The following is a 23,946-nucleotide window of genomic DNA, read 5'->3' on the forward strand; positions in this document are numbered from 1 at the left end:
ATGGAAAAGTATCTGAAAAAGAATATATACATGTAGAACCGAATCACTTTGCTGTACACCTGAAATGAACACAACACTGTAAACCAACTATACTTCAATTAAAAATAATTTTTTAAAAAAGAGAAGCATTCCCACTGCAAGACAAGCAGCTCCAAAAGCTCTACGTTTAAAATCTCAACCAAGATGACTGGAGAGATCAGGGGCTCCTTTGTCTTTGTCATCTTTATCACCCACACAGCCCAGGCTTGGTACACAACAGGCAACCAGAGGCATGTGTTGGGATGAATTGAAAGCGTCTGTGACGCAAATCCAACAGAGTGACCTTTACCTCTGACTGGGTTTGGGATGTGTGTCCTTTTTTAAGGCAGGATGTTGGCTATAGAACATTTTGTGAGCCATCCTGAGCCCTGACAGCACCGGTGATATTCTGACGTCGGTAGTCCAGGGTGATAATGGGTGTTTAATTTCCTGCTTTGGAATTCTTTCAGTCACAGGACCCTCGGTGCCTCCCGGGCCCACAGCCAAAGTTTGAGGGAGAATGAAACTCGCGCACACCCACAGGGACTGCAGCTTTCATTTGCCAAAGGGAGAGTATTTGGACTGCAAGCATTTTCTTCCCAGGAAGTTGTGGAGGGTGTGCCATCTGTAGTGACAAGCACCAGTGATGGAGCGGCCTTGAACCTCAACACCAACAACCTGGAGGTCAAACCGGGTCGATAACCGTGGAACTGGGAGGCACACAGGCTCTCAAAATGTCCCTGGACAATCTAGCACTGAGATTTCTAGAGAATCACTGGACGCTGTGGGCTAGAGGAGCCATACAAATGATTATCAGAAATGATTCTGTCTCCATGTTTATTGGGAACCTCAAAGAAAATGAACAGAGATTGACTGCCCCACCCAAACAAGTGCTGATGCAGAATCACGACATGCTTGGGAATTCTGGGTGGTGAATGGGTGGACTGCAAGGCTCAGCAACTTAGCCCATAGTCAAAGGCATCGGGGTTGTTCTGAAAATAGAGATTCAAGAAGCCGAGGAAGATGTTCTTATCTATGAGAAGAGCACATACTGTGGGGTCCTGCTTCATGGCTGCGATCCAGAGCCGGAGCGCGGGGGTGTGGTTCACACAGCTGCAGGACAGGAGAGAATCGTTAGCACGGCTAAAGGGCAAAAGGGGGCATGGATCACTTTTTAGACTTACAAGCTACAAGAATGGATTTACTGGGGCAATAAAGTTATCTCAGTTACCTTACTATCAACTGAGCATAATCACTTACTGGAGGAAAATCTAATTCTTGGAATGGCTGTGTGTGCTTTAGAATTGCAAAAGTTGTTGCTTTTAACCCTGCGGTTAAAATGCTTGTGGACTGAGTGCTCTGGGGAAATAAGGTGTCTGTGCTTCACCGTTTGCCAACAAAAAGACAACCCCCTGAAAGATACATCCTTCTGTCATTCTCAGATTTTACTTTAGGAGGCTTGAAAAAAATAAAGACAAGTAGTTTCCAAAAGCACTTTTTTTGGAAAGCAATGAGTAAAACAATCATTAAACCTTGAAATAATGGAGCTGACTGAGTCCTTTCAAAGACCCATCAGGATGTTTAGGTCTAGGATCTGTAAAGTGACTTGCCCAGGCAACAAACTTGTTAGTGTAAAATCCAGGAGAAGAGGTGAGGGTTCCTAATATGTGGTTCAACACTCTGTTCCCAGAAGGGACAGGTTTTTGTAAAGTTTATGGTGTGACATAGTTTTAAATATCCAAGTTTGTTATATCTGAACTTCCCTAAGTGAGACGCACAGGAGATGCCTCCTGGGAAGACTCAAGTGTGCGCATTATGAAGGAGACGCGGTTCTACCTCTGCAGGACTGGATTCCCAAACACCAGAGTGGCCGGCACCCACCATGCAACCGGCTGGCCTGAGAGCAGAGCCAGCACAAGTTCAACCTCTCCTGTGAGCATCGTGGGAACAAAGCACATGTTCTGCCCAGGGCTCCTATGAAGCCTCCCTGAGTCTACCAGGTCATTTCTTCTACCTTAAACATCCCTACACTCCCATGGCGTATGGCTGGCCATTTTGTTTGTTTGTATAACATCAAGCATATATAACTTTAAAAATCATCTATTTTTTGAAGGGTCTGCCTATCTGGGGAACGATTCCTTGGGGAACAAAGGTGTGAGGAGTAAGGTGTGTGGGATCCGCTGGGTGACACAGCAGGACCAGGTGGAGGGCCACCGAGGAAGCTGCAGACAAGGCGCCAAAACCCTGTGACTGAGACCCTTACCCTGCTTCTGTGTTCACCACCGGCCTGTGCTGGGTGGGTGTTGAGGACAGCAGGCTCTGTAGCATGGCAGGAGGCTTTCGGACACAGTCTTATCAGCAGAAATATGGGTAAAGTTTGGGTCCACAGTTAGTGGCATAAGAGCACAGATGCATTTTGAACAAGGAAACACACAGTTTAAAACCCGACTGTGTTTCACATTCACATGTGTCACATGTCCAGAGAAGGACAAATGGCACACAGACCATTTCAAGCACTAGGGCGACCCTAGGAATCCACAACCACACAGTTAAATGTCTTACTCAGCTATTCCATATACATCCAGCCGCTCAAACCAAGGCCAAAAGAGGTAATCAATCATGGATATACAGTCACCACCGAAGAAGACTGTGTTCTGATAGCCAAGAATCTGAAAGTTTAAACAGAGCAAAAGCAAGTTAATTTACCTATGTACTAATGTATTTATAGACACTACGTACAAATATCAAATTAATTCCCAAAGAAGGAGAACCAAGACTTTGATTCTCTTTCCATTTTGTTAGGTGAATGCGTCTTCCCTTTTTCTGAGTTTTCTTCCACCTCCTTTAGGGTTGTACTCCTGGCATGCTCAGTCCTGCCCTCCTTTCAACACTGGGGCATTCGTGCAGCTCATCTGACTGGAGGATTTTGAAGGACAGCCCAGCCCAGCCACTCCTTCTCAGCCTAGAACAGGTTCCTCCCTGTGCTAAGCTTTCCAGGGATGAGCTCAGCCCCTGGAGAGGGGGCCCTGCCCCTGACCATCACTGCCTGTTACTGGGAGGGAGAGGCCACATTAGGAACCCCACTTGTTGCAGTTGTGACCCCCATTCTCCAGGGTCCACTTTATCTGTAATAAAGGGGATACCACAGTCTCCACACATCTTCCTCTTCTGCCTTGTTTCTCAATCAATTCAAAACTAAGGCAGGGAAGAGCAGGGCTATCTAATGGGCTCGCTCAAATCCCAACACTCTCTTTCTATCATATTTTCTTTGTTTATTTGAGCTCTTTGAACTTCACATGGATTGGCCACCCAACACTATCAACTTTTTACATTAAAATAAAATTTTGCATTCCCAAATGGGACAAATCAACCTGGATAGATGAATCATCAAGAAAACAGATAAACTCTTGACAGAGAGATAGCCAAAGACAGTGGGGGGGAAAGGTACTTGAGAATTTAAAAAGCAACAGTGCTTAGCAGAGGTTTTGCTGGGCCAGGTCTTCCCACAGAGAAACGTATGACGCTAGTTACCTAGTTAAATCAAGCAAAAGACTCTCTTTGGCCCACGAAAAGCATAATCAACTAAATACTTCCCCGTAGGTGTAGATCTAGATTACTGTGTCCTTATTTCTCAGGCTTGATTCTTTGTACTCCAGGACAGCTTGTTGCCTCTATGATGTAGTCTAGGGCTGAAGTTAAGAATGAGTTCTGGGGACTTCCCTGGTAGTGCAGTGGTTAAGAATCTGCCTGCCAATGCAGGGGACACGGGTTCAAGCTCTGGTCCAGGAAGAGCCCACATGCCGCAGAGCAACTAAGCCTGTGCTCCACAACTACTGAGCCTGCGCTCTAAAGCCCGTGAGCCACAACAACTGAGCCCACATGCCACAACTACTGAATCCCGCGTGCCTAGACCCGTGCTCCGCAACAAGAGAAGCCACCGCAATGAGAAGCCGCAAGGAAGAGTAGCCCCGGCTCGCTGCAACTAGAGAAAGCCCATGCACAGCAACGAAGACCCAATGCAGCCAAAAATAAATAAATAAATAAATGTACAAAAAAAAAAAAGAATGAGCTCTGGTACCAGCAGACCTGATCCTACCTTGGGCTCTACGTCTCATTCAACATGGAACCCAGGGCAACTTACCCACCTCCTCCTCCAAGCCTCATTTTTCTCATCTGTATAATGGTGGTAATGTTAGTGCCCTCCTCAGAGGTTATGGTGAGGAGTGACGGAATCATGCATGAATATACATGAGCTCTCGTGATCAGAAAGCACAGAGACCCCCCCAGAGGTTACATCTACAGAAAGCAAATCCTTCCCCAACAGAAAAGATCAATGGGATCCTCCACCTGCCATCCTTCTCAGAGGAGAAAGCAAATCTTGGTGCCCTAAAGTCTATGTCTTCATTACCTCCCAGTATGGCATAGAGGAGACCCCCCTGACTAGTGTCCTGAAAGTCTGAAAAAATGTTAGGTGGCATCACTTTGTTCGAAGAAACTCACAAGATGGTACTAAAGCGGAAGAATCTGGCCAATGAAAACTCAAAACAGAGGCTATTTTCAGTCATGTGTAAATAAGTCCTGATTTACAGGGGGAAGGAACAAATTATTCAGTTTTTATGGATTCCAGAAAGCCCCAAACCTTCTTTATGTTCAGGAACAGATAGTAATCACCCAAACTTTTATCACTGGCTTTGAAACATATACCTCCAGCTTCTTATTGGCCTTTCATGGCACAAACGAGAACTGAATCTAAACTGATGGACTCTGGAACTTCTATATAACTCTTCTGCTTTACAGAGCAGAGGTACTCTTGAGAAAGTCCTTGTTAAAACAGACCACATATGGACATTTACTAGAACCCACGATGAGTCCTTTGGTAAAGTGATGAGATATTTTGAAAATGAATAGCTGCTTAGTAATTGATGTTTATTTAGTATGTATTTTTCAAGCTTTTCATTTACTCAGAGTAGGAGTCTGCCTTTGAATATATATGATCTTATAGGTACAATCAATTTTTATATAAACACTCATAAAGCAATTTAAGCCTTATCAAGGTGCTTGGTACAATAAAAAGTCAAGATAAGCATATGGATGAAATGAATGCGGCATCAATTATCTTCTGCCAGCCTCTCCCTCGCCCCTGAAATACATTTACACGTTCCCTCGGACTTTCTTTAATCCAAGTGTGACATTAAAATTCCTTGGAGTTCTTGATACAGCTGTAGATTCTTGAGCCCTGCCTCAAACAAGCATTTCTCCACCAGATTTCATACAGAGCAAGTCTAAAAATCCCAACAGAGAAGCAGTCTTCCTATAAACCAGCACAAAGTGCTGGCTCCCCTACAGACACATTGCAGTAACCCAGGAGCACAACCTGGCCAGGCCTCCTTGGAGGTTTATTACCGTCTTCAGGATCTTAAGTAGGAGAGCTCCCTTCTCTGCAAACCTGAGACTTTCCGGACACGTGAAATGACTTGTCCGCTTAGAATCACAGAAATTCAGTACTGGAAGGGCCACTGGGATTCTTCTAGTGTGACTCCCCTTCCATTTTTCCATTTATTTATACTATGCTCATTACACAAAGGATTAGAGTTGCAGTGTACAAAAACGTGTACACTAAAATATTAAATATGAAAAATAATACCATGCTAAGATCAGGGAAAGTAAAAGCTAGAACAGAAGGTCAAAATAAGGAAGGAAAATGGTCTCAAGACATCAAGCCAAGGCTCCTGCAGAGTTCTTTAATAAATAAAGCTTTGGATTTGACTTGAGTTTCCTGGCAGTTCAAGTGGAGAGGAAAACATGCTGGTGAGCTGATTCTTGTCTCCTGCGTGGAAGCACAAGAGACTCTCGCTTACAGAGGAGGAAACTCCAACCCAGGGAAGTAAGAGGGCTCTCTGGTTAGTGCCAGAGCTGAGACAAAAACATCATTCTCCTAAGTCCCAGACTAGCGTCAACCCTGTGTCATTCAACTTCAGATATGTATGTATGATGACTCTAATCACAGAGGCTTCCCCAAGTCTCTTGTGAATTCTTTGCCTGTTCTTAAAATTTATGTAGCAGCAAAAAGCTTAGAATCAGCAAACTCTGAAAGCCTCTTTCCCTCTACATCCAAGGACTGGCTCAGCTCTGAGCATCCCTGTGAGAACTTCCCCCTCAGTTTTCCTCTTTCTCAGTCTCTCTGTCAGGGGCTCTGCCAGAGCAGCTAACTAACCAAGAAGTGTGACACAATCATGGCAAAGGAACTTTTCAAAATTCTCTCCTTCCTATTTCATTCCATGGATAAGAAGGTCTTCAGGCAACTTGACTCAAAAGAGTTCTTCTGTGTTCTCAGTTTAAACTAAGTCCCTGTTCACAGCCAATTATCTGCTCTGACAAATTTTCAGATACTCAGAATTAAAAATAAACCGACCGTCTTAATGTCCAATGTCTTATCGTTCCTAAGTGTTCTGTCATCAGAAACAAAACAGGAAGCTGTGGTTACATCTCGACCCACTTAGCAGTGCTTATGTTAATATCCAATGTCATTTAAAAAAACTGTTTTGAGTTATTCCTGTCACCCACCTGCCACATATAATGATATTGGCCATTCTTAATGTTGAATAGCTTTTCTCATGATGGACTCCCTCACTCTCAGAACTATTGTCCTTGGTATCGTCAAGCAAGGCAAGATGGCCTGCTTAGAGAAGACACTTTTCCACCAAGGCCCTAGACATCCCCACAAGGCCATGCATGGCCTGGGGAGGGAACTGAGCCTCTAGCTTCAAGCCCTCAGGCTTCCTTAAAGTGTTCACACATCTTCAATTCAGGTTAAGAATTGAGATATTTTAGGGAAAGCCATTTGATGCTCTGGAATAGTAGAAAACTCTAATTTTAAAACTTTTCTGTTCTCCACTTCACTGAAAAATGACTACAGATCCTTTTCTTGCTTTTAGATGTGACAAGGGGTTAGGAGTGAACATGCAAATCAAGAGGGAGGGACTGCTTGGTGAGACGTGAGTATCGCTACTTCCACCCCAAACTTGAAAAGCCTGGAAGGGCCACTCATCTACTGCGAAGGCCTCTTGGGCTCCCCCAGGTGGATGAAAGGAGGTTCGTGCTAGAGCGCACGTAGAAGGAAGAAGTGCGCGGCGCGGGGCTCTCCCTCGTGGCCATCGTGGTGAGGCTCACTGGCCGTGGCTTCCCCGCCAGGAGGTTCAACAAGGAGGAAAAGGAAATCTGCAAAATTTTTTTAAGGAGCAAGATTGTAAAGAGAAGCAAAGCCCAGACTTCCTCAAACCAAGCATTCTAAAAAGCTTCAGTCTACAATCTTGGACTCTCAAGTGCAGCTTCAATAACTGCACTTTAGACCTTGACTTGGCCACTTGCCCTGCACGTGGTCATTTACACCACAGCCGACAAATCCCGGACCTCTAACCAGGACAGCTTGGTGGCTCTCAGCGGGTGCTGCTGTCCTGGTTGGAGGAGAAAGAAAGAGGTTTTTCTTGATGGAAATAGTTCTTAAGAAGCTGACCTGGGACTTCCCTGGTGGCACAGTGGTTAAGAATCTGCCTGCCAATGCAGGGGACACGGGTTCGAGCCCTGGTCCGGGAAGATCCCACATGCCGCGGAGCAACTGAGCCCGTGCACCATAACTACTGAGCCCGCGTGCCACAACTACTGAAGCCCGCGTGCCTAGAGCCCGTGCTCTGCAACAAGAGAAGCCACCGCAGTGAGAAGCCCGCGCACCGCAATGAAGAGTAGCCCCTGCTCGCCGCAACTAGAGAAAGCCCCCATGCAGCAACAAAGACCCAGTGCAGCCATAAATAAGTAAATTAATAAATAATAAATTTTAAAAATAAAATAGCAATTTATTAAAGAAAAAAAATGAAGCAGACCCCCCTCCCCCAATAAAATACACAAAGCCACTTGCTGGTACATCAGCAATGCAGGCCCTTATCCAGAAGCAGAAGCAAAGTACTCAACTCCAGGGCAGAAATCTTTTAAGTTCATATAAGACAAGGGGGAGATTCTCAAGATTTCAAATTTCAGGTCCCTGCTACATTGACATACTATAGCTGAGGCTGAGCTAACGAAGATGAACTGATTCCCTTTAAAACAAATCAAGGGTATAGAACAAACTTAGAGTATAAATAAAGCCACTTCTCTAGAAAGAAGCCTGAGAAGTAGGGTCTGTGCAGAACACGCCGCTCCTACTGACCACCACTTACGACCTGGAGCTCCCTGTGAAGATTCGGAATGCAACCTGTCAACATTTGGGGGGATCAAAGGACCACCCTGAAAATTCTATCCTGGAATCCTTTTCACGGGCTTAATTCTTTTGTCAAAATATATTTGTAAGATAGTAGGGGGGAAAAGCTAGTTGGGTAAGTCTTGACAAGTCAAATATCTTTAAAGTGATGGGTGGTGGATGAAAATATAAATGAATATCAAATCTCTGAAGGAGGAGAGGATTTCCTATGTATAAAAGTATCAGAAGAAATCACAACAGGAAAGACTTATAGAACAATAATGTTATATTTATATATGTACAAAACAAAGACAAAAAGTTAAAACAAAACCAAAAAATGTGCCTTAGAAACAGGCCAATATCCTTTATATATAAGGAACTCTAAAAAAATAAATCAACAAGGAAAATCAGTAAGACCTTGACAGATGGGTAGTAGACCATTTTCATAAATAAAACACGAAGAGATGGAATACTTTGGGGGAAAATCTACCACCTCACTAGCAATCAAAGAAATATACATGAAATCAACGATGAGAAACTATTGTTTCTCAAAACAGGCAAATATCTTTTTAAGTGAAATCTCCCAACAGTGAAAAGGGGATGATACAAAGGGCATTTTCCACACACTGAGGGTGGGGGGTATACAGCACATGTCTTGGAGGAAGCAATTTAGCAACATCCAGCTCCAGCCTCTAAAGTGGTCATACCCTTTGATCTGGTAACTCCACTCCTGGAAGTGCAGCCTAAGGACATATTCTAAAATAGAGAAAAGGATTTTTATGCAAAGAAGCTGCTGTTCCTGGCAGCATCATTCACATCAGTAAGCAACTGAAACAAACTAAATAACTCTAATGAGTGTTGCTGGATAAATAACTATGGCTTATACATATGGTAAATTATGCAGAATGAAAAGTGATTTTTTTCCATCTTTAATAATTACACATCTAATAGAGAAATACATTCTCATTATTTTAAAAAAATTCAAACACAGAAAGCAGCATAAAAGGTAAAGACTCTCCCTTCCGATCCCTGCTCTTAACCACTTTTCTTTCCCACACCAGTGCTAATCCCCTTCCCAGTAGCGGTCACCAGTAGGAGTCTGATGTGTGTCTCTCCAGACATTTTTCCAGGCGTTTATTTACATGTATATATATATGCATATATAGTTAAGTTTTGTTTTCTTCTACAAAATTGGATCATATCACTTGTATTACTGTGTAATTCATTTAATATTTCTAGGCAATCTTTTCATCTCAGTACACATGGATCTACCTCATTCCTTTTTTATATAAACTTTTTAAATTTTATTTATTTTATTTTTGGCTGCGTTAGGTCTTTGTTGCTGTGCACGGGCTTCTCATTGCGGTGGCTTCTCTTGTTGCAGAGCACGGGCTCTAGGCGCGCAGGCTCAGTAGTTGTGGCGCACAGGCTTAGTTGCTCCGCGGCTTGTGGTATCTTCCCGGACCAGGGCTGGAACCCGTGGCCCCTGCATTGGCAGGCGGATTCTTAACCACTGCGCCACAGGGAAGCCTTCATTTAACCATTCCCTATCTAATGTACATTAAGGTTTATAATTTTTCACCATAACAAATAAGGCTGCTCTAATAAACACCCTTATACCCATAAATAAGCATTTATAGAGTTTATTAAAATATGGGAAAAATTCTTATGTCATAATGGTAACCAAGTTCTATATACAGTACAATTTCAACTACATAATAATATACATAAGAAAAGGAGAGAAAAAATAATAACAGTGGTTGTTTCTGGGTAGTGGGATTATGAATTTCTTTTCTTAGTTTCTATATTTTTCTGTATTTTCCAAACTTTCTCTAATGAACAAGTATTACTTTATAATCAAAGATGAGTAAAATTAATTTTTAAATAACAAGAAGAACTATTATTCTATTGTTTACATGGTGGGAGAAGGTATAGAGGAAGTTTATTAAAAGAAATACAGCAAATATTAGTTTACCTAGAAAGCAGCTGTCAGAATTGGACAATGAATTAAGTTACCAAACTAGCAGCACTAAAACTGCTCAAGTAGCCACGGTGACTAGAAGATAACCAGTTCCCTAATGTGGAGGAATGGTGATTACAACCAAAAAATGGCACGTAGGTGGACATGCTGAATTAGCTAACAAATCCAAGAGAACTGACAACATATGTCTGAGCCAAAATCTCATAAATGAATGTTCACAGCAACACTATTCATAAGAGCCAAAAAGTGGAAACAACCCAAGTATCCATCAACTGATGTGTGGATAAACAAGGTTGGTGTATCCATACAACGAAATACTACTAAGCCATGAAAAGGAGTAAAGGATGAAACTTGAAAACATTACACTGAGTAAAAGAAGCACATGGAAGGCTAACGTTAAATGATTCCATGTATATGAAATGTCCAAAACAGGTAAATCCATAGAGAAAGAAAGTAAATTAGTAGTTGCCTATAACTGGGAGGGTTGGGAAGAGATGGGGAGTGACTGGAATCTGGCTGAATCCTGTCCTTCACTGAACTTAGACTTGACTGGACTACTTCCATAATGAAAATATTTAGAATGAAGGCACTGCCACCCGAAAAAAGAACAGCTGAGAGGTTCTGCCAACATTCCAATCCACAAAGATAAAAGAAAGATGGGATCAGGTGCTATTTTGAAATGAAAGTCAGTAAGAAAGATTAAAAAACTAAAGCTTAAAAAAATTACGCTGCTGAGATTAATGATTCAGTAAAGACTAGCAAATAGGTTTGAAGACAGAACGTGTGGTTAGAGAAGGGCAGCCCAGCAGTTTTTAAAACTCAGGAAAATGCTCAGAACAGGAAAGCAAGAGGGGAGCCTGCTGGTTAGAAAGAAAAACAGCAGTAATGTATCTCAAAGAATTGTAAAAATGACATAGAAAAATATGGTTATATAACAAGCACAATAAGCCTTTAATTTCGATGAAACTTTTTTTTAAAGAAAAATTTAAAAGTCAAACAGGGCATTTATTTCAAAAGAAGAAAATGTCAGTGTAAGGCTGCAAAAGTTAAACTGAGCCGTTTGCTTGAGGATAACGTGGCAGAAAATTATACACTGGTCTCTTAAGTTGTTTATCACTCAGAAAGCCCAAGGATATTTAAAATATTTTCAACTCACAGAAAATCCTGATTGTACAAAACCATGGGAAAAAATTGTACACGTCATCTCTATTAATAGAGAGGAGCCATCTCTATTAGAATTATTCGGACAAGTTTCAATTTCACTAGAATCTCCTAGAGTCAATACACTGGTATTGAGAGGAATTAATCAAATAATTCAAGCTCAGTGGGCATGTTTCAGATTCTGATACTGCCTTTGTTGTAGTTATAATTCCTGCTAACATTTTAGGGACAAAAGCTACATTCAAATCTGGTAGAACAATGCTGAATACTCAGTGGTCCTTGAACCAGCCCTGGTTTAGGTAGCTTTCACTGATGCTATTTATTAGATCTGACAGGGTTGTTGGCAAGATTAAATGAGAGGATGTATTCAAAGCACCTGTAGCCTCATGCCTGGCACAAAAATACAGGTTCACTTCCCCTGGAAGAACCCAGCTAAAGGACTGTGCCTTGGTCGTAATATTATACGTTTCTTTAGCAATCTGTAATTTTCAAAGTTCATCCATCATCCAAACACAGAGTAGGAGGAACACAGTTCAAAATGTGTTTTTAATTATCTCTGAGTTTAAAGGGTTTTGTTTCCCAGCTCCTTTCCCTGGCCCAGCAATTAACTGTAAAAAGGTAACCAGACATGATAAAATCAGTTCAGCTGATCTTTGAAATAAAGACCTTAAACATTCTCTATGGGCAAGAGCTTTCAAACTTCTTTTTGAAAGCAGAGGTCCCCCTCCCTCTCCAAATTCGAGCTTATTGGATGTCTTGTTAAATCCGGTGATAAGAGCAGGGCTGGTGTGGCTGAAGCAGGACCTGGAACCACCCACCAGACCTCCCCTACTCAGTGGTCCCTCTGTAGAACCCAGAAACTCTCTGTTTTAAAACACTTCCTCATCCTATAAATGTGGAAACCAAGGCACAGAGAGGTCCAGAACCTTACCAAAGGTTCTGTAATCTAGTAAAGCCAAGTCTAGGATCCAAGAGTCTACCTCATCCTAGTTGCCTCCTTGGAGTCAAGACCACAGTCTGTGTTCTCAGGACCAAAGGCTGACATTTCTTTTCTTTTTTTTTTTGTGCGGTACGCGGGCCTCTCACTGTTGTGGCCTCTCCCGCTGCGGAGCACAGGCTCCGGACACGCAGGCTCAGCGGCCATGGCTCACGGGCCCAGCTGCTCCGCGGCATGTGGGATCTTCCCGGACCGGGGCACGAACCCGTGTCCCCTGCATCAGCAGGCGGACTCTCAACCACTGCGCCACCAGGGAAGCCCCAAGGTTGACATTTCTTACACATGACTATTCATCATCCAGAAATACTGCAACTGTATAAATCTAAGATAGGCAGCTGGCATTGTAAATAAACTGAACTGCTTCCACTTAACAAAGGTCAAATGGAAGCATATTAGTAATCAGCCTTCCCTTTAGGGGATAAAAATAGCATTCTCTGGCTGCCAAAAGAATTACAACCCACCCATAGGGGGAATTTATCAGTTTCTGGAACAAAGATAAAGGAAGTCAAAGAACCGCCTTCCAGGTTATTCTAGATGTACAGGGTAAGTAGCCCTATTACTGCTGGATTTTTTTTTTTTTTTGGCCTCGCCACAGGGCTGGTGGGATCTTAGTTCCTCAACCAGGGATTGAACCCAGGCCCTCAGCAGTGAGAGTGCAGAGTCCTAACCACTGGACCACTGGACCACCAGGGAATTCCCCATTACTGCCAGATTAATGGAGGATCTGATAACAGTCATTGCTCCTTGCTTACCCATAGACACTTTCCCCTTCTTTTTTTTTTTTTTTTTTTTTGCGGTATGCGGGCCTCTCCCTGTTGTGGCCTCCCGCTATTGTGGCCTCTAGCGTTGCGGAGCACAGGCTCCGGACGCGCAGGCCCAGCGGCCATGGCCCACGGGCCCACGGGCCCAACCGCTCTGCGGCATGTGGGATCTTCCCAGATCGGGGCACGAACCCGTGTCCCCTGCATCGGCAGGCGGACTCTCAATCACTGCACCACCAGGGAAGCCCTCCCCTTCTTTCTTGATTATAGAACTCTGATTTTATGCAAGGTGTTCCCAGCTAAAAGACTAAATTTCCCATCCTCCCCTGCAGATACTTATGACTCTACAACTAAGTTCTGGCCAATGAGATTTAAGTAGTCATGGGGTAGGACTTTCAGGAAAGCCTTTAAAGTAGTATGGCCTTTTACCATTTTTTCCTTTCTGTGACCTGGGACTTGGATGTGATGGCTGCAGTTCTAGCAGCTATCTTGTTATTTTGAGTATACAAGCCTTGCACCAAAAATAACAGAACAGGAAGAGAGAAAAGGCCTCAGTCCCTGGTAACTTCATGAAGAAGGCATCAAAACAGCCCTGTACTACCTTACCTGTGTGTGTGTGTGTGTGTGTGTGTGTGTGTGTGAAAGAATAAATCCTAAAGGACAAATTTACAGTGGTTAGGTCCCTTTTACTAGCAGCCAAACACAATCTCTAACCCACATAGACCTTGGACTCAGTGGCAGAAGCTAGAGGATCCGTGCAGAGATACTTAAGGAATGTGGTGATTCTGGGAAAGGAAGAAATTCATCACATGCCCTCCCTCACTCCTTGCCAGATTTTCAAGAAAAGTTCCAGAGCAGGTTAGCAGAGGGCAAGTATCCACAAGTTAAAATCAGATGCCTAGTAACTGAACTTATCAAAGTCTGGTAGGAAAAGAATACATCTGTGAAAGTGGAGGGTGCCAGGGTGACCAGGGTGGGGACCTGCCTCACTTCTTCCACTGCATCTGGCCAGGAGGGGGACCCGTTTTGTACCTCTTCCAGGTTGCAGAACTCCTGACGCAGGGCTAGCTTCAGATCAGCGCATTCTCTCCCACATCTCGATGCTATCAGACACTCCTTGGTCAAATGTGGGACCTGATCAGAGGACACAGGTTCTTAGTGGAGAAGTCTGAGGGCTCCTGCTCTGCCTAAAAATGCAGCCAGAGCTTTGTCACTCCAGCTGAACAGGCCAACACCCACATCCAGTCTCCCCAGCTCCCTCTGAGGGCCACCTCTGTGGTTTCAGGAATCCACTTGTCACAGCACCCTGGTAAACAAGGTGTTTTAGAGGGGGCTCTCCGGTGTTCCTTACTTGGTCAGCTATTTCCATGCTGTACAATCTTGGGTAGGGCACTTACCCTCTCTAAGCCTCAATGTTCTCATCTGAGGAATGGAGCAATAATAATACCCACTTTAAAGGGCAGTGGTGAGGATTAAACGAGTTAACCTTTATAAGGTAGTTAGAACAGTGCTTGGCACATCCAAGTGCTCAACAGACATCAGCTATTAATATCATTGAGTTATTTTTGTTTCTTTTCAAAGAGAACTGCCGTAAAATTTCTCCATCATATTCTCTCCCACTATCAACAGGTGCCCCCTTTTCTCTCTTCTACACATTTCCTGGATGGTTGGCACTCTTGTTCACCATAAAGGCCAATCTCCTTCTGTGCATTACCTTTTTCACATCCCAATTTTTTTTTTTTTTAACCTGGGATCTTGGAAATGGTTCCTTTAAAGTATCACCAGTTTTCAATTCTTTCAATATTCCTGTCTCAAGTTACACAGTCATAACTATGCCATAACCGTAACTCTTGAGACTGCTAGTTCAAATGGAAAAGTACCTATTGGCTAAGCCTTTAACCTTTAATATCAGAGGTCACAGCTTTACTATAATTCCACACCAGTTATCCTCCTAAGGCACACATGTGTATTAAAACATATCAATTTCACCAACGATTTGACTTTTAAAATGGATTGGAGTTTGGGAAAGACATACAAAGTAAAACAGAGTGTAAGTGGCTTTAAAAAAAAATTGGATATACCTTATAGAATAGGTCCAATAACATCTTTTGGCGAGCTCGCTCATAAGAGTCACATGGATACAGCTTCCTTCCAGGATAAGCGTCATCCAGGTACTCACAAGCAATGACAGATTCATAGATCAGTTGACATTTGCTGTTCTCCAGGACAGGAATTTTGCCAAAAGGGTGCTTTGTAAAGTACCATTCAGGCTTGTTTCTCAGGTTAATGTTGATAACTTCATGTCTTGCAAAGCAAAGGGAAAACAGGACAGAACAAAAATGAAAGGCTTAGGCAGGCAGACACTCATCTTGAAAGCAGAAGCAATCAATCTATAAAATTAAAATTTGCAATGAGTTTTTTTTTAATTTAGGTTTGTACAAAGAAAAATACATAACAACATCGTCTTCATTCCTGCAGTAAGATGTGCTGGATGTTTTCGATGCCTTATCCCATTAGCTCCTCATGATTCCCCAGCGAATCGGGGAATCATGATGAGCAGCAACGGAGGGGAGGCAAAGAAAACATTTAACACAGCCCCTATGAGAAATAAGCCTCCCTGTGGTTGAATCTCCTGCCCAATATCACCCACTAAGAAGTGGTACAGCCGAGATGGGAGGCCAGGCAGTCTGACTCAGAGCTCACAAGCTTAACCATGGCGCCACAGATTTCAGTACATTTTAAAGTTTGAAAGTACAAATCTGGTATCTGGAGACATTTTTCGTTTGCCACAACTGGAGGGAGGGGATTCTACTGCCATCTAACGGATAGAGGCCAGGGATGCCGTTAGACATCCAGCAGTGCACAGGACAGCTCCTCCCTCACCAAACACACAGAGCAAAGAACTATCCAGCTCCGAATGTCAACAGTGCCGAGGGTGAGAAACCCTGCCCCCAAGAAGTATTTACATCAGTTCCTAAGCTGCCACTTCATCACTGGGGGTAAAACATCAATTGTTATTTTTCTTAAAAAAAAAGTAACCTTAAGGCCAAGTAGAATTGAGCAAGAAGGAAGAACCTGGAAATATAAGCCGTAGAAACTCCACAGAGCAGAATTACATAATTTTCTTTAAAACATCTCTGTATTAGTCTCTGCATCTCTTTAACATGAATCCGAAACTCCCGAACTACCGATTCTCCGAGGCCAGAGTCAAGAGGCTGGAGTAACACTTCTCAACACCTTGGCTTTGAGCTGGTCCATCCAGTCGTCCACATTCCAGCAAAGTTGCTCTGCCTTCCAAATCCAGATGTCCTTTGCAGGAGCTCGTCTTGCAAAATTCCTTCTGGACGGGTGTGTACCTATTTATCAGGTGTGTGGGAAACCTCAGGACACCTCTTTGATAGCAGTTCCTTCTATTTCACTGTTTGGAACTATTTGTTCATTCATTCAAAAAATAGTTTTAAGCACCTACTACGTGCCAGGCTCTCTTCTGGCCCATGAATAGGAGAGACAAGTCCCTACCTTCAAGAACTTACATTTGTGTGTGTGTCAGTGTGTGTTTCTATGTGTGTTGGGGGAGGGGCTGGGAGATGTAAAGGAAAGACGGATAAACAAATAAGAAAACATTGCAAGCGCAATGAAGAGAACAGAATTGACCTGAAGACGCCTGGGGTGGGGTGGGGTTTACACTGGACAGAGCAGTCAGAGAAGGCCCCGGTAGCCTCCATGGTGCCTTTCTTCACAAGCTCTAGGGGAGGAACCAGCTCACTGAGCCATCATTCAGTTTACTCTGAGCTGCCCTAAAAGTCTCCTGCACAGGCCTGTCTCTGCATTTCAGGATGGCACTCTCAAGAACCTGTCCTTTGCTAACCGCTTATTGACTTTGCCTCAGAAGAAAGGCACAGAGAGCCTCTGAAATCTGACCAGGGCTCCCCAGATATCAGACGTTCCCACGCGCCTACGGGGGCGCCCCTGCTTCTCACCTGATGCCTTTGGCCTGGAGGACCAGGCGCGTCCTGTGTGCGTAGGGGCAGAACCTCATGCTGTAGAGGCGGATCAGGCCCTCTGGGACAGGCCCTGGGGGGGCGCTCCCTGCGGGCGGAGGGGGATACAGGGAGGCGGATTAGCCCAGAGGGGAAAGGGGCTCACTCGCCTCCCCAGGACCCCAAGAGTGCCACGGGTGCTCCGTCTCCCATGTCCCAGAGAAGACACCTTTTTTTTGCACGTGCCTTTTGTGCGGAGGAACCCTGTCCCTCCTCGCCACGCTGGTCTGGAGGCCAAGGCCGGCAGCCACCTCACCAGAGCCAACATCCAGCCACGGGGCGCCCCCAGCCCGCGGACAGCTGTCAAGAGGACTCACCTCTCCCCAAGGTCCTGGCCGCATCGTCAGTCATGCTCTCCTGGAGTCTGCGCAGCGACCAAGACTCACAGTTGTGGCCGTGTGGCTTGCTGCCGCCACTGCAGGCTCCAAGGACAGCAGCGCTCCGGCTCTCCCCTCTTGCCCCATATTCAGCTTTGGAGCAACAGGTCACTGGCGAGGTAGAGGGGGAGTGATCCAGGATGGCAGCTAGGATTATTCAACCTGCAGAGACATAGCCCCAGGTTCGGAAGCCGTAGCAGGAGTGGGGAAAGAACAAAAAGCAAAAAAAAAAACAACAGAAAACAAACAAAAAACACCTGAAGAGTACACCTTGCTTTGAACTCACAACGTCCTGTGCCGTCTCTTCTCTGCATCAAGAATCCGTGAAGAATGGGCATTTAAACTCCACTTATTTCAAAGGAGTTTAATAAAAAATTGACCAGGGTAACGCTAACGTTTTCTTTCCCATTCTAAACCCTCCCTCTTGTGTTATCTAAGACAATTGGCCATACCCTGTGTATAATGAGTACTTTATTTTAAAATAAGGCCAAACTTTTTCATGATCTAGCAGATAAGAAGAAAAATGTATTAGTGTTAAGATCTTGCACGACCCTAGAAGTGTCTCCTTAAATTTTGTGTCCTCATTGCCTCACCCTAGTTCTGGCCGTATTTATGAGATTTTACTCAAACTATGAAAAACTGGTGATGAACAGAAACAAGATACCTAGAGGCAAAGACAAATTTGTGAGCTCTTTCCAACTCCCAGTATAAATTTCAGAGAAGACCCTTTTTAATTACCAAGGACACATTGCGAACAGCCAGCAATACAGGGGCCACTTGGATAGCACGCCCATCTACATGAGATAAAGGAGGTAGCTATCTTTTGCTCTGACCTTAAGAAGCTGAGATCCTAAAATTTAGCAGGTGGAAATACAATTCTTTTAATTTTTACAGGATAGAGCTGAAATGGGAATTGCTTGTAAATGCATTTTATGGGGTTGACAGGTAAAGAAGGAAATAAAAGTATTATGTTTCACTCACAGTGACTAAATGATTTCCATGGGTTACCTTATTTGATTCCCACAACCACTCAGTCAGCTATTATTATTATTCCTATTTTACAAGTCAGAAAATAATCTCAGAAAAATAGGAAATGCCCTGGTGGTCCACTGGTTAGGACTCAGTGCTTCCACTGCCAGGGGCCCAGTTTCTAACCCTGGTCAGGGAACTAGGATCCCGCAAGCTGCACAGCGTGGCCAAAAAAAAAGAAAAAGAAAATTATTTGCCCAAAGTGACCATTTAGTAGGGTTGAAGAACTTTAAAAGTCCGAAGTCTGGCTCATTGACTTGGCCTCTAAAGCTGGCAACAGTGTGGAAAGGACATGAAGCCCAAAAAAGATATAGTACATAATAGCTGCTCAACAAATGTTAGCTGAATCTAAATATCTTTTATTAAAGTACCAGAACCTAATTATGTAGCTTATGAATGGGCACCTTTTGGTCTTTGGAATTCCAACCTATCCAGAAATTCTTGGCTAACTGTGTTTACATTTTTTTCTGCTGAATAAGAATCTGAAAATCTTCAGAATAGTCGCTCGACTACATTCTTTGCTAAGTTACTCGGAGTGATTTTATGTAAGATATGGTAAGTTGTCACTTTCTAAGAACTGGGGAATGGCAAAATGTATGAATAAATGTCCTCTGGGAAGAAAATGCATATATGCCACCAAGAAGCCTGGCATTGTAAAAGACAAACTGGTTCTCGACTTGCCATGCTGGCAGTTCTGCATCTGGAAGACAGAGGAAGTAATAAGATAACTACTCTTCTGGAGCTAATTTTGATCAAAAAGTACAAACTGGAGGGTAAAATAGGAACAATCAACATAACCATGTCATGTGAGAGCTTCTGGTAGACAAGGAGCTGCCTCCTGATCAGACAAATATAACGCTCACATAGAGAAAGTATATTTCAAATAGTTGAGAGAAAATATAAACAGATTCTAAAAGGAAAGGCCGCATGAGGAATGTGAAATTCTCAAAAATCAAAATAAATTATACTAACATGGATTAGGTGCTTTATGTGTATTAACTCATTTAATCCTTAAAAGAGTCCTATAAGGGTTGTATTCCTGCCTCGGTAAACTGAGGCTAGCAAGGTTAGGTCACTTGTCCAAAGCCTCACATCTAGTAAGAGGTGCAAAGGGTACTATGAAGCCTGGAAGTTTGACTCCAGGGGCAGCACTCTAACCAGGATCTTCATCTATACGAGAGATGCGAAAACTTCTTCTGTAAAGGCCAAGACGGTAAATGTTTTAGGCTTCTCAAGCCATCTTGTCTCAACTACTCAACTCTATCCTTGTAGGGTGAAAACAGCCGTAGATAATATATAAATAAATGGGTGTGGCTGTGTTCCAATAAAACATTACTTATGAACGTTGAATTTGAACTTCATATATATTTTAATAGGCTTTGTTTTTTAGAGAAGTTTTAGGTTCACAGCAAAATTTAGCCGAATATATAGAGGTTTCCCACTAACCTCCGACCCACACACGAGCACAGCCTCCCCGACTACTGAGCATCCTGCATCAGGGTGGGAGGGACATTTCTTACCATTGAGGAGTTCCACGTAATTTTCACATGTCACAAATCATAATTCTTCACTTGATGCTTTTTTGCAACCATTCTTAGTTCTTGAACTGTGCAATAATGAGCAGTGGGCTAGACTCGGCCAACTGGCTTTAGTTTGCCCACCCCTGGTATACACTGACAATGACTGGATTAGCAATAGCTAAGCTAAGGATTCCATTGTAAAGTAAAAGGTTCCTGGCTCCACCTTTCTACCATGCCAGAAAAGAATGTATTTTCATGTTGTGTCTCCTCATTCCCACCTTTTCAAGAAAAGCAACTCCGAGAGTTGGAAAATACTGTTTATTAAAAGTATGGCTGACCCTTAACAACTAGGGGTTTCAGGGTGCTGGTCCGCCACACAGAAGAAAATCCAAGTATAACTTTACAGTCAGCCCTCTGCATCCGTGGTTATGAACCTGCAGATTCAACCAACTGCAGATCATATAGTACTGCGGTACATATTTAGTGAAAAAAATCCACGCATAAGTGGACCCTTGCAGTTCAAACCCATGTTGTTCAAGGGTCAGCTGTATACCTGTGTATGGGAAGTCACATTCTGAGATGATGCAAGTCTATTTGATGTAGTCAGGGGAGAATGGACAAAGGGATGGAAAGTTCTTCCTCTGAATGGAAGCAATATTATGTCAAAGTTCTCACTGGGCACTAGATTCAAACCCTGGCTTTGGCACTTAGGCAAGCTATCTAACCTCTTTGACCATCAACTTCCTCACCTGTAAAATGAGAACACTAAGCACCTACTTGAAGGGTTTTGATGTAGCGAATGAAATTGTTCAGGTGGCCGTCCTCAGTATAGTAAGAGTTTAGTGTACTTCAAAATTAATGATTAATACTAGTGAATAAGGACATTTTTAATAGCATAGTGCATTCTGATTTTATATCCAAAAAGATAAAGTGCACTGCAATTCGGCTTTGCCAAGCACATTAGAATTAAAATTCAACTCAGAATGCTTATTTCATCAGTTACCAGTTTAATACCAATTGAATGGGTTGAATGCTGCAGGCTACCTTTCAGTAATGTGGTTTTTAATCTTACCACTGAACACTATGGTTTCCCCAGAAAGATTTTAATTATGACCTTTAAGCTTAACCCTATTGCTCTCTAAAACTCAGTAAGTACCTCTTTGAAATCCTCTTTGCAAATGTTCCTTGTATATCATGTTTACACCTCTATTATACTGAGTCACTCAAGAAATAAATGGTAATAAGGCTATATTAAACCTACTCCAAATTGATTTCCAGCTACCTGAAATATGACGGCATCTGTTTTGAAAATGGGGAGAACTTCAGTCCTGGGTGATGATGACTTAAGCCTTCTAGGAAAAAAGTGCCACCACATTAATAATAATCTCTTCACTCTATTTACCTGAGTCTCTGTTTTGAGGAGAGGAAGTGGGGTTTGCATTTTGCAATTTAAAAAATTTTTTTTTGTCATACCAATGTCTGATAGTGGCAGAACCTGGAGGACATTCCTCTTAGTAGTTCAGAAGCCTAATTTACATGACAGATTGTGTTACTGGGAGTTCCACTATTATTCACCAAGTTCAAAGAGTTAGGCAAGTGAGGAAAAAGGCTCTTTTCAAAGGGGCCTAGATTTAGGACTTGTTTCAAAGAAGTTAGGATCAGAGAGAATCCTGTATTCTAATGTCTTTGGGACATTAAATAAGATTACTAAAGCTGTCAGTGGGGGAACTTCATCTTCCCACTGGGGAAAGCAGGGTCAAAGGAGACTTTCTTTTTAAGTACGTGATTCTGCTTTCCTGTCCCTATTTTATAGCTTAAGGGATCAAAGAAAAGAAATTAACAACCTTATATAATAACACTTGAATAAGCAAAGGCAGATTTTCAAGATCCTAAAATAAGCCAAAATGAAACACTTGTAAAATCAAACAAATTTCGATTTGTTTGGGTTTCAAAAAGGAACATCAACACTTCCTGTCCTATCCCAGGAACAACAGTGGTGTGTCAAAAAAGTGGCTACAGTCCTCTCTCAGCTCAATCTCCAAAACTTAAAAGTTGATGAATAAAGAGTCTGAGGCAGGGGCATATTTAAAGGCTTATTTTAAGAATGGTCTGAATAACTGTTAAAGAGTTCAGGCTGCGTTTGAATCACCTCTTCAACATTTACTGGTCGACCCTTGACAAATCACAGCAACTTTCTATGCTCTGATGTTCTCATCTGTAATTCAGAGCTAATGGTACCAACACATTGTATGGTCTGGGTTGAAGTAATTCTGACTATGGATGAGAAGCATTTAATACGTAGCAACCGTTAGCTATTATTTTTATTATTTGAATGTTGCAGGGAAGACCCATAGTTCTGACAAGAAAGAACATTCCTGGGGACCAAATACCCCTGTCTGTCAGTGCCCTATGATGTAGCTAAATTAGTGGTGCCCAATGCAGGGCTGACAATTAGTGATATGGGGTCGTCTTTACTTGTCTCCAGTCAAATCAGAAAACGAGAACAATTTAATGACTTTTTTATCCCCTTTAAGTTAAAGGTATTCGCTTTAAAGACCTGTTCCTTACTCTCAGATTATAGCCCTTGCGCTTTTTTTTTTTTTTTTTTGATGGTAAAATCTCTGATGAAACTTTGGTGAAGTAGTTGAGCTTTCTTTTAAAACGGTTACACAAAATTAAAAGTTGGCAATCCTATTCTGGGTTCCCAAATTCGTGAAAAATTCAAAATTGACCTCTAACCCCTCGTCCCTTCAAATGCTACGCAGGCAGCAACAACACACCCGACGCAGGTGAAAAGAGAGACGAGTCCGAGGCACCTCCAGGTGCGCGGCCGACGGAACCGGATGGGGAGAAAGAGAGCCGCAGGAAGAGGCGGGGCCCAGGCGGAAACCGCCCCCTAGAACGCGATCCTATCCGCCAATTGGCCGCAGCGCCCGGAGCTTCAGCCAATCTTCCAAGCCTTTGTATGTACCCCGGCCTCGCAGTGCCAAGCTGAGCCAATGGGCGGCCGCGTTACAGGCTCCTAGGTCCCGGAGTCTTGGGTCCTCACTTGGGTGTCTGTGGCTGGCCAAAGTGGAAGCCAGGTCGTGGCTGGTCATGGCACCTCAGTCACCTGGTCTACATCCGACCGAAGTCTGCCCGCAGCCTACCCCGGGTGGGGCAGGCGGACGGCGGCAGAGATGGGTCCGCCCGGAGCCTGGGCGTTGGTGGCGGCCGAGGTGGACGGCTGGAGGCCGTTTGTGAAGTCAACCAATTCTCAGCTGCCTCTCAGGGTGCGGTCCCCTGGTCGCCTGCATCACCATGGGGCGGAAGACTCAGTTCAAATGTGAACTCCCCGGCCCACCCTACCGAATCGGAAATCCAGGGGTGAGCCTTAGGTGACTGTTAACGCGCTCTTACGTTTAAGAATAAGGACAGGAAACTAGACTGTACTGGGGCAGGTCGACAGCCCGCCTCCTAGTTCTGATATAAGAGCCCTGTGCTGGGTGTGTTTCCCCAGAACTTTCTGCCAGCGTCTTAAGGCCTCACTTAACCTCAGGACCTTAGTTGAATCATCTGTAGAATGAAATCCAGCCTTATATACTGAACTGATGGAGGTGGTCTTCACAGTATTCACTTACATATATGGGACACCTTCTGTGTGCCCAGCATAAGATTTGGTTGGAAGGATTTGAAGGGCTTAGTGACTGCAGACTGGGAGAACAAGTAGGAGACCACCTAGTCACCTGGCTTTGAGGTGACGTGGGTCTGGACTTCAGTGGCAACAACAGTAAGAAGAAAGGTGTAAAATTGAGTCAGTGATGGAAAGGAAAGAATGAAGAATTGAAAGGTT

At 43.5% G+C, this 23,946-nt stretch overlaps 1 protein-coding gene across 1 annotated transcript; it reads right to left on the reverse strand.

Moving 5' to 3' along the window:
* Positions 1-828: 828 nt before the first annotated feature.
* LOC137208795 (glutathione S-transferase omega-2-like) lies at positions 829-23,165 on the reverse strand. The gene is made up of 7 exons (XM_067709478.1): positions 22,895-23,165; positions 17,506-17,727; positions 17,129-17,237; positions 15,230-15,452; positions 14,181-14,282; positions 2,581-2,687; positions 829-1,131 (listed from the first exon to the last, which is right to left on the reverse strand). Exons 2-7 carry the CDS (start codon positions 17,537-17,539, stop codon positions 972-974), a joined length of 735 nt encoding a protein of 244 aa, XP_067565579.1. The 5' UTR covers positions 17,540-17,727; positions 22,895-23,165; the 3' UTR covers positions 829-971.
* Positions 23,166-23,946: the final 781 nt, after the last annotated feature.

This window comes from Pseudorca crassidens, chromosome 16, assembly GCF_039906515.1.
Source record: "Pseudorca crassidens isolate mPseCra1 chromosome 16, mPseCra1.hap1, whole genome shotgun sequence".
Taxonomy (NCBI): Eukaryota; Metazoa; Chordata; class Mammalia; order Artiodactyla; family Delphinidae; genus Pseudorca; species Pseudorca crassidens.

Excerpts from the sequence above, each read along its gene's own strand:
- LOC137208795 (XM_067709478.1), bottom strand. The coding sequence starts at position 17,539 with ATGACTGACGATGCGGCCAGGACCTTGGGGAGAG. Across the intron at positions 14,283-15,229 it reads TATTGGACCTATTCTATAAG|GTCCCACATTTGACCAAGGA; the intron begins GTATATCCAATT and ends TCCTCTGATCAG. Across the intron at positions 1,132-2,580 it reads GATGTATATGGAATAGCTGA|CTGTGTGAACCACACCCCCG; the intron begins GTAAGACATTTA and ends CCTGTCCTGCAG.